This window comes from Ascaphus truei, chromosome 1, assembly GCF_040206685.1.
Source record: "Ascaphus truei isolate aAscTru1 chromosome 1, aAscTru1.hap1, whole genome shotgun sequence".
NCBI lineage: Eukaryota > Metazoa > Chordata > Amphibia > Anura > Ascaphidae > Ascaphus > Ascaphus truei.
The window spans coordinates 512906622-512917449 of record NC_134483.1 but is presented as its reverse complement, the minus strand read 5'-3'; the positions used below and the strand labels follow the sequence as shown (position 1 = coordinate 512917449).

General features: G+C 46.0%; 1 protein-coding gene across 10 annotated transcripts in view; it reads right to left on the bottom strand.

The window, feature by feature from the left end:
• POLN (DNA polymerase nu) overlaps positions 1-10828 on the bottom strand; it is a 207820-nt gene that overhangs the window by 171791 nt on the left and 25201 nt on the right. For all 10 annotated transcript variants that reach the window (XM_075570880.1, XM_075570908.1, XM_075570860.1 and 7 more), the window contains one exon: positions 687-774. In XM_075570880.1, coding sequence (XP_075426995.1) covers positions 687-774 — 88 coding nt within the window. The remainder of the gene's footprint in view (positions 1-686; positions 775-10828) is intronic.

Genomic DNA, 10828 nt, shown 5'->3' with positions numbered 1-10828 from the left:
GCACCAGTTGTCAATCTTTCAATTAGGCACCATCAAAACCCATTGACTCTTTCAATTTATTTCTGTTGGGCGGTGTGACCTATATGTGTGTTTTTGTATAGTTATATGCATCTGGCGGTATAGATGCAGGATCATAGTACCTCCAGCTGAATTATAGTACCCATGGTGAGGGCTAGTTCATTATTATTTTTAAACCTATATGTAGAAATATTAAATGTGTTTAATCTCTGTCACATGATGTCTGACGTTATATAAATGTATTACCTAATGCAGGGGGGCGCAAACTTTTTTCCCTGCGCCCCCCTGACGGCTATCCCCTCACTCCCGCGCCCTCCCCCAAACCCAACTTACCCGCGCTCCAGCGTAATGACGTCACGTTGCCATAGCAACGTGACGTCACATGACCTCGCAGCGTCATTTTGATGCCGCGTTGCCATGGCGCCACAGGGAGGAAGCCGCCGGAGCCACGGTAAGTTAGGTTTACAGAGGCCCTGCAGCTCCCCCGGCACTTAATTTAAGTGCCTTCGGGAAGCGCGCGGGGCCTCTGTAAACCCCGCGCCCCCCGTCGGCAGTGTCGCGCCCCCCCTGGGGGTCGCGCCCCACAGTTTGCGCACCGCTGACCTAATGCATAAAACTATAAGCACCACATAAGAAAGAAATATGTTATAATGTTTAAAATTCCTTACTTGCTTTTTGCTTCTACAGTATGGTCTTCCTGAAATATATTTCCTCTGCAATTCTTTTCAACATTAGGTTGAGTTTTAAATGTTTTTTCTAGGGGAAAAAACATATATAAAATTAAGGAACACAATGAACTGAAGGTAATATTTTTGACCATCACTTCTGTTCTTGCTATTTTATTTGCAATAATATAAAATAGCATCAGGACAAATTTCTACCAAAAAAAAAAAAAAAATTAGAAGCTATTGGATTAAAAATCTTAAACTGGGAAAAAGAGTAAAAGTTAAATGTGTTAATTAGAAAAGAGAAATCTATGGTTTTAGAAGATCAACAAGGCTACAGTAATTTTGAAACTTCATGCTTTAAACAGTAAACAGGAGCCTGCACTTTCTTTGAGAAAGCGCGAACCCGCGCGAAACGTACGTCAGGTGACCATACGGCGTGACGTCACCCTACAGCACGGTCCACACTGATACACGCTCCAGCATTGTAGCGCAGGCTCCTGTTTACTTCCTCCCTATGGGCTATACGATCCAGCATAGAGTACTACCTATTAAGCTAAGTACATCATGTTTATAGCCCTTCCTTGTCACGATTTGGCTAGGATGTATTATGATGAGTTTCTTAGGATTTAATTGTAACTACACCATAATTGGGCAGTCCCTACTTGTTGAGACTTATGCAACATGTGTAGCGTTTTTTTCCTATCCACTGAGACTGCTGCAATATGTACTGTTCTGTTTATTTGCAGCATGTGTGTTCCCATGAAACTCTCACTATGTGTTTCAGGGTGAGAACTGCAATGTGGTAACTACTTGTAGAGACTTATGCAAGATGTGTAGCGTTTTTCCTATCCACTGAGACTGCTGAAATGTGTGCTATGCTTATACTAAGCAGTATCTGAATAGATCTTTCTGTTTATTTTCAGCATGTGTGTTCCCATGAAACTCTCAATATGTGTTTCAGGGTGAGAACTGCAATGTGGTAACTGACACTAGCTAATTACACCATACGTGTTGGGATTTTATTCCTATCACCATTGAGACATTTCTTTTAATATAAAAGTTAATGTCCAATTAAGTTTTCCTAGTTATGAGGCTATAACTTGATACGGTCAGTGAACCGTGCCTCAGGGCTATACGTTTGCACATTTTGTGCTAGCCCTTTCTAGGATCCCACACTTCTGCTAGTTGTTCCTCCCACCTTATTAGGTTGATCATACAGATTGAATTGGGTGTGTTGATACTGTGATTTCACGCCGATTTCTGCATCTACACCATCACACTTCACTGGTCTGGCTATATTGCTGCCAGTACATATTGGTATTTTAAGATTACCCCTCTAGGTATCATCTCCTCCAGATTTAGTATTGACAGTTTTATACTATTTGAGACTGCCGGTTTAATAGATATAAGTACTGCCTGATTATAGGTTTGCGCTTAGTTCAGCAGGAGTTGATCTATATAGACTGAGGCTATATACCAGTGTGTTTAGGTGTAGTGTTTCTTTTTACCCTTTTTTCCGTATACTGTAGGTACGTAATACGGTAAATATGGTAACATATTTGGTATGTAATTCGGGGGTGGCCCTGGACTTGTTTACCACACCCCTCTGTACATCTACTATTTTACGTTTATTATTGATACATTAAATTATTTTAAATTTGCCACATCATATCACTTAGATTGATCTGAGTGCATTCAGGGGGCAACCTTTCGTTTGTTTGTTTGTGGAAGCAGCAGAGCCAGCAAATGAATTTGTAACCAGCAGAGCCTTGGTGAGCAACGCAGCAGTCCCCAGAGAGGCAGCCATTCCGGCTAGAGGGGACCTATCTGCACCTCAGTGGACTCCCAAACATACAGTGGGCAGCAACACGCACTATACTGGGGAGTTCAAGCTTGAGAGACGGTGCAATCATTGCCACAAGGTGGGCCACATCCAGCCACATTGCCCAGACCGTGAGCGGTCTGGGGGACCCCATCAGGGGCAACGTTCACAAGCTGCAGGGCCAGTAACCCAGATTGGGCTGGCCCACACAGAGGAACAGAGCACAGCCATGGAGCCACAACCAAGAGGGATGTCCCAGGCAGATGCTGCTTTTGTCACCTCAGAGCCAGAAGCAGTGAGCAGAGGATGTCCAAGTGCATCAGTCAAGATGCAGCCTGCTGATGTCCTGAGCAGGCACCCACGGAGGGTTACCTTTGGTGACCGGCAAGCAGGGAGCTTGCCAGATTTGGGTGCTGCTGTTATTCTGGTGCAGCCAGAAGATTTGCTCCCGGGCACCGGGGTGCAAAGAACCATGCCTGATGGAGGGCTGCGGTCATTCCAGGGTGCCCAGATCATTTTGGATGGGGGTGCCAATAATGGCATGAGGGAGGTGGGGGTTTTGTCCAGGGTAACTGCTGATGTGCGCCTTAGCAATAACCTGGAGCCTGTGATCTGTGTGGTTGCTGCGGAATTGCCTGCTGTTGCGGCGATTCCTAAGAGCCTGTCATCAGGAATCATAGCAGAATCAACCTCTGTCCCCCTGCATTTGGGACCAACGGTTCCAGTGGCCTCTGCGGAGACAAGACAGGTAAGCCAGACTACAGAGTCGCGACCAGTGACTGACTTACTGTTCCCTTTACCTGTTCCTGTTACCCCTGACTTAGAGACTAAGGGTGGGTGTTTAGAGTTAGGGACAGCAGATAGGGATGCGGTGAAAGCTGACCCCAGCTTAGAAGGTATGGGACTGCGGGCGTCCGAGTCATGGGAAAGCGGGGGGTCAGACCACAGGCTGTGGCACCGCGGGCTCTGGGGTAGGGAGCCAGGTTCGACCGAGTTAGCCAGGGGCTGGACAGGTAGAAGACGGTTAGTGGGACCCGGGGAGGGTAGGCAGCAAGTTTTGCAGGTAGCCTTAACCAGTCCGCTAGTGGGGCATCAGGGGGTCACTCACATGAGAACCCAGCTGTTGCAGCCTTACTTCTGGCCGGAGGCAGCAGGGGCAGTGGCAGACTTTGGCCACCCCTGGGATGCCTGCCAGCCAGAGGGTAAAGCGGGTGATTATGTGTAGATGCTCCTGAACCTGTTACCAGGAATGGGGAACATGTTTCAGGAAGTAGCTCAGGCAGTGCCAGGCCTCTTAGGTAGGATAGGGTTTCCTAGGGGGGTCCTAGTTGAGCTAGGGGCCCGGGGAGGTAGGCAGGCAGGGGCAGAAGCCAGGGCTAGGGTAGAGCAGCCTAGGTTCCTGTTCTCAGACAAGCTGGGCCGGACAGATAGTACAGATCATCCTGTGCTTCCAGGTGATCTGCATCCTCTGCATAAGAATACCTATGGAGTATCAGCAGAGGTGGAAGACAGTGTAGAGAGGAAGGCAAAGGGGGGGTCAGTCTTCATCCTTCAGAATGGCCTATGTGAGTTTTTCAGGGTGCCATTCAGGATGAGGAATGCTCTGGCTACCTCCCACTGCCTGGTCAGGAGGGCACTAGAGAGAGTGCAGAGGTATGTAGGGGCATACAGGGAGAAGATCGTTGGCTTCAGGCAGATCTGGGGTTTGTATCCAGGACAGGTAGCAGGAGTGCCAGCCAGGGTTAGGGAGACAGGGCTTGCTATTATACCCACTCAGTGTTCAGTAGAGAGGGCAGAGGTATTGCCTCTAGGGCACAGGGTGCGTGGCAGGCGTCTAATTTCTCTAGTGCCCCCTAGTTACTGTAGGCAGGTCACCTCACAGCCCATTAGTGGGATTGACCCTCTGACTGATTTCATCCAGAAACAACTGTCTGTACTGGTAGTCTGGTCTCCAGCCTGTGAAAAAGCATTTCAGGCTTTGAAGACTGCACCCATCCTTGCTGCTCCAGATTATTCCAAGAAGTTTCTGGTGCAGACTGATGCCTCAGACTTTGGCATTGGTGCTGTGCTCAGCCAGGTGGGGGAGGAGGTCAGGGAACCTCCAATGATGTATCTGGGCCGCAAGCGGCTGCCCAGAGAAGGGGCATATGCCACTATTGAGAAGGAGTGTCTGGCCATAGTATGGGCTCTAAAGAAGCTACAGCCCTCTCTGTATGGCAGAACCTTCACTGTTATCACTGACCATAATCCCCTGAGTTGGTTACAGCGGGTGTCGGGAGAGAATGCCAAGCTATTGCGCGGGAGCCTTGCCTGGCAGGAGTTTGATATCACCATACAGAACCAGAAAGGCAGTGAGCATGGGAATGCTGATGGCCTCTCCCGGCAGGACAATCCCCAAGACCTAATGATTTCAAAAACCCTCAGGTCAGCCCAACCACCAGAGGAGGTGGCCAGGGCAAACCTTGGGCTTTGAGTGGGGGAGATGTGGCGAAAATGGGGGTAATCAGCGCATTAATAAAGGCAGTGTGCTCAGCTGGTTACCCCTATTTCGTATTGGGGATGAAGGGGTTAATTTTATATGCTGTTCCCATGTACCATTCTCCCCTCTATGCATTGTTGTCCCCTTTTTGCAGACTTGTCCCTACCTGCAGTGCTGAATAACAGGGGCCGTTCCATTAAGACTGCTAATTTAGGAACGGAGTGAGCCAGCACCCTGATTTTTGGTGTGCAGCCTCAGTGTAACCCCCCAAGCACACACATATTAAAAATATAACTTTGTCATAAGGGAAACATAAATTTTTGATGAAGTGCCTTTCTGTTGCAATTTTAAAATGTACCGGCAGGATGCTATTTTTTGCTGTCTGCCTTTGTAATGCATTAAGGAACAAATGTTATGCATACATGAGCCCCCTGTTGGGGAGATGCCTATAGGTCTACCGGATGAAAAACCCCAGAGTCTTAAAGTGTCACTTAATCAGGATAATTCTGAGTAGCAGATCCTGTTACTCATCCTGGATATTTCACACCTTGGGACCAAACTCCAGACATTGCGTCCCCAGAAATGAGTGGCCCCTTTTTACCAAGCTGCTTACTGAGCATGCTCAGAGTTCTCTGGGCTAGCTGTAGGATTTGCCCATGTGACATGGCAGGTTCTGATAGGAGGAAGATAATTCCTTGCCAATGGGATGAGGCTAATTTAACCCTACACAGGCCCTTATCCTTAAAAAGGCCTGTAATCCTCATTCCTGTGTTGTTGTTGTTGTTGTTGCTGTTGTTACCTGATTTCTTCAAGCGGATAAGATCTAAGTACAGCGGCTACGATTCCAGAACGCAAGGGGTTAAAAACATCGCAACAAGGAAACTTGCCCTGCTTCAGGATTTCGTTAGCCCTGGGGATTCCAGAACGAACCCCAAAGAACCAGAAAAGACTTTGCACTTTCACAGAAGGATTGGACTGGCTATTTATTTGGCAATTTGCAAAAGGACTACATTTTAAAAGACAATCTTCTGGTGCTTTACACCTTTCTGGACATTATCCCCTGTTCCTATACCCGTAAGTGTAATTATTAAGTGTATTCTGCAGTTGTTGTGTGTTTGCCTTTCAAGGGAATAAATCTCAGTTTATTTTGCTCAACCTGTTCTACTCAATCAGGATCCACAAAATATAAATGTGTTATTAAGTGCGTCTCCCGTGACAACATCCTTGAGTAGAACGCAAGAGTCGGGATGGTGCATAGCGAGAAATTAGGGCTGAGATGTAAGGAGGAGCAGAAGAGTGTAAAGCTTTTAAAGTGAGGAGGAGAATTGAGCGCAAGATACAGGATTTAATTGGAAGCCAGGACAGGACAGTGATTTCAGCAGGGGAGACGCTGAGACAGATTTAGGAAAGAGTCGAGTGATTCTGGCAGCAGCGTTTAGGATAGATTGTAGGGGAGACAGTTGAGAGGCAGGAAGGCTGAACAGCAGAAGGTTACAGTAATCGAGACGGGAGAGAATGAGGGCCTGAGTCAATGCTTTAGCAGTTGAGTAACAGAGGAAAGGGCGTATCTTTGTAATATTGCGGAGGAAAACACGACAGGTTTTAGATACGTTTTGAATGTGAGGGGAGAATGTGAGAGAGGAGTCGAGTGTGACCCCCTAGGCAGCATGCTTGGGCTACTGGGTGAATGATGGTACTTCCAACAGTAATGTGGAAGGAGGTAGTAGGGCCAGGTTTGGGAGGAAGTATAAGGATTTTAAATCTAATTGGTATGTCTGTGAGCTGAATTCTGTCATCAATTTCTACAGAATTTTAAATCTAATTGGTATGTCTGTGTGAGTTGATTAGGCAAAGCCCTCTCTTAATTGTTATTCAAGTAGCTGTGTTTTAGAGTATTTAAGACCATCCATATAGGCTGTGAAGCCATTTGGCTGTGAGTCCCATCTTAAGAATCCCAGTTAAAGTGTATAGCAGAATTAATTTTGGAGTTGAAATTGGAGGTGAACAACTTTGCAACTGTGAGACCTCAACTCTTTAAAATCTGTGATTATTTGTACACTTCTATCCTCAAGTATCTGGGAAGACTCTCTTCCTGCATCTCACTATGCCCTCCTTATTGTTTTTTCTGTTTACTGTGTCCTCGCTCCTTTGTGAATGCCTCTGTTCTCTCCAACTTCCCCACTTCAGCATTATTTATACACCTCTCTCCCAACAAATTCTTTACCTTAATAAAAAACACCCACACAAATCCTCTGTTCACACCCTCTATCTACTCCTTCCTGCTGCTGGGGATATCCCCTAAGCCTGAAGCCAGACTTACACACCATAAAGAGCCCGGACAGATGGCAGAGCAACATAAGGCAGCCGTTTGTGACAATATATGTGTGTGTGTGTGTGTGTGTGTGTGTGTGTGTGTGTGTGTGTGTGTGTGTGTGTGTGTCTGTGTGTGTGTGTGTGTATATATATACACACACACACAGTTATGATACCAGCTGCAGCATCTGCTGATGAAAGCACCCAGCAGCTGGGAATATTGAATATTCAGCCTTGTAGCACTTCTTGTGAATAAGGTGTGCACCACTTGCAAGCTCCTTTTGATGTGAAACCTCAGACACTTACATCCTATGCTTTCTCTCATATTTAGGATAGCATTGTGTCTATTACAAGCATTTTACTTTATCAGCCTCTACCACCTCTGTTGTTAGGCTTTTTAATGAATACACCACCCTTTCCATACCTCAACGAGCTTTCTTCCCAATAATTTATTTTACTGTTAAGTATTTTAACTTTCAATAACACATCTAATATCCGTCCCTTAGTTTTAAATCGTTAACCATTAAAACATTCTTAAAATGTTTTTTGCTAGTTTTCCAGGTTTCACACTGACTGCATGTTTTTTGACACTTTATAGTGAATTATACTACTTTAAACTTTTGCCACATTGATGACCCCTCTCTCCCATGGGCTTCCCGCTTTCTCTCTCTTACCTCTTAATTTGGCCTTCAACAGTGGACTGCAGCCAGCACCCACAAGGATGGCCACTATCTAGACCTGGTTTTCACTACAAAACTTTTCTCTCTCTGATTTCTGCATTTCCCCCTTTCCTCTCTCTGACTATCACCTCATCTCATTTTCTCTCTCTCGCTTCTCCCCTTCTCCATCTCCATCTCCCTACTTTTCTTTACTAATCAACACGCACAAGTCTAACCCAAGCCGACACTTCTGTCTTTGACTCCCTACTCAGACCACCCTCAGCTGCCTCTTCTTCTTCCTCCATCACACCTCAGGACTTTGCTGACTATTTTAAGGAAAAGGTGGAATCCATATGTCAGAACACCCTCTCTGTTTCCTTCTCCCACCCTGCACTGCTGCCTAAATCTCCTCTTGCCTTCCTTGAGTTTTTTCCGCTGTCACAGAGCGGGGTGTGTCACTGTTGATCTCCTCTTCTCCCTCTAGCACTTAACGTAAAAAATGCTGTATGGTGCTCAAAAACATAGATCAAAACGACAATAAAGTCCTTTAACAGAATAAATCCATCTGTAGAGATCCTAGGGGTACCAGGAGCATTAAACCAAACCAAAAAATCCTGTTGAATATACACCTATATCCACTATAACACGATGGCCTGGATGGAGTTCCACTAATATAAGTAACAACTCCCACTAGCTAGTGTGGTGGGGGCCCGTGGGCTCACTGTATGGTTATGGTTTGATCCATTAAAACTTTTTATGGGACACACACTCTCTCGCAGATTGTTTTTTCCAACCCTGTATTCAGTTGTGCTCCAACCTTCCTACACTGTTTGTTGTTCCCTCTAGCACTTGCCCTCTTGACCCCATTCCTTTCCATCTCCTAAAATCTCTTGCTCCTACTATAATCCCTACGCTCAAACAGATTTTTAACTCCTCCCTCTACTCGGGTGCCTTTCCATCCTCCTTCAAGCATGCAACAGTTCTACCATTACTCAAAAACAGCAAGCGTGACCCTACCTGTCTTTCTAACTATCGACCTGTCTCCCTCCTGCCTTTTGCCTCTAAACTCCTTGATGTCTTGTATTTTCTAGCTTTCTCCATTTTCTCAACACCTATTCTCTCCTGGACCCTCTACAATCTGGCTTCCGCACTGCTCACTCCACTGAAACAGCCCTCACTAAAATAACTAATGACCTCCTTGCTGCCAAAGACAGAGGTCATTACACACTGCTCATATTACTCGACCTCTCTGCAGCATTTGACACTGTGGAACACCCTCTTCTCCTTCACATTCTCCATACTCTTGGTATTCGGAAAAAAGCTCTATCCTGGATCTCCTCTTACCTCTTACATCGTACTTTCAGTGTCTCTTCTACTAACACCTCCTCCTCCTCTATTGATCTCTCTGTGGGGGTACCCCAGGGCTCTGTCCTGGGACTTCTTCTCTGTACACACTCTCTCTAGGTGACCTAATATCTCTTGGGTTTAAATATCACCTCTATGCTGACGGCACACACGTTTATTTTTCTTTCAAACATGCAACAGTCATACCATTACTCAAAAACAGCAAGCTTGATCCTACATGTCTTTCTAACTATCGACCTGTCTCCCTTCTGCCTTTTGTCTCTAAACTCCTTGAACGTCCTCTATTCTCTCGCCTGCTCCATTTTCTCACCACCTATTCTCTCCTAGACCCTCTACAATCTGGTTTCAGCACTGCTCACTCAACTGAAACAGCCCTCACTAAAATAACTAATGACCTCCATACTGCCAAAGAAAGAGGTCATTACACTCTGTTCATATTACTCGTTCTCTCTGCAGCACAGCATTTGATACCGTGGATCACCCTCTCCTCCTTCACATTCTCAATACTCTTAGTATTCTTAACAAAGCTCTATCCTGGATCTCCTCTTACCTCTCCCATTGTACTTTCGGTGTCTCTTCTGCTAACACCTCGCCCTCCTCTATCGATCTCTTTGTGGGGGTACCCCAGGGCTATGACCTGGGACCTCTCCTCTTTTCTCTGTACACACTCTCTCTAGGTGACCTAATCACATCTCTTGGGTTCAAATATCAGGCATGACCAGTGAGCAGGTTCCAACACTACATGATACAATTCTCATTTACCTCTATTTGGAGGGAGAATGACCACATTGGGCCTGTCCAAACACAGGAGCATGAAAAAGACCAGCTAACTTAGAATGTGGGGAGGGGTGAGCTTAAACCCTGGGGGAGGGGCGACTACCCTCCAAACAACTGATAACAGCTGAAAATGTAGGTTAATAAACATACAATATCCCTCAGCAAGCTCAAGAAATCCCAAAACCCACCACATTTTATATATATTTTATATATATTGTGGCAGGACGGCCTCGCGGCGGGGTCAGTAAGACGCTAGACACGGTGGGAAACGTTCAACTATAGTGGTTTATTAGCCACAACCAAAATAAAGTACGGGTGCACTGTCCCTTTAAGAAACTACTTTCTTGAAAATTAAAGCCTGTTCCCTTTAGGGAAACTAACTCACTTCTTGAGCCCTTACTAACAAGACAGCCAGCTATTCTGGTCATGCCCAAAAGATATGCAACACAAAGTATAACCAATAAGTGTAATAATAAAGTCTTATCTGTTGCAGCTCCAAACAGCAAACAGGTACACGGTTCCGGGGAGCAGGCTGTGTCCAGCCTCGCAGCAATGTTTATCTTTATCCTGGGTTGGGGTCCCAGCTGGTCCCAGCAGCAAAGCTCCTCGCAGGACTGGGGACCAGAGCAGCAGCAGCTGCTACGGCTTCCAAGCCGGGAGAGTTCTCTCCACCTTCCTGTGGAAAAACAAGCTCACCTTCCTGCTTTTTAAAGCACTTGTTTCACTC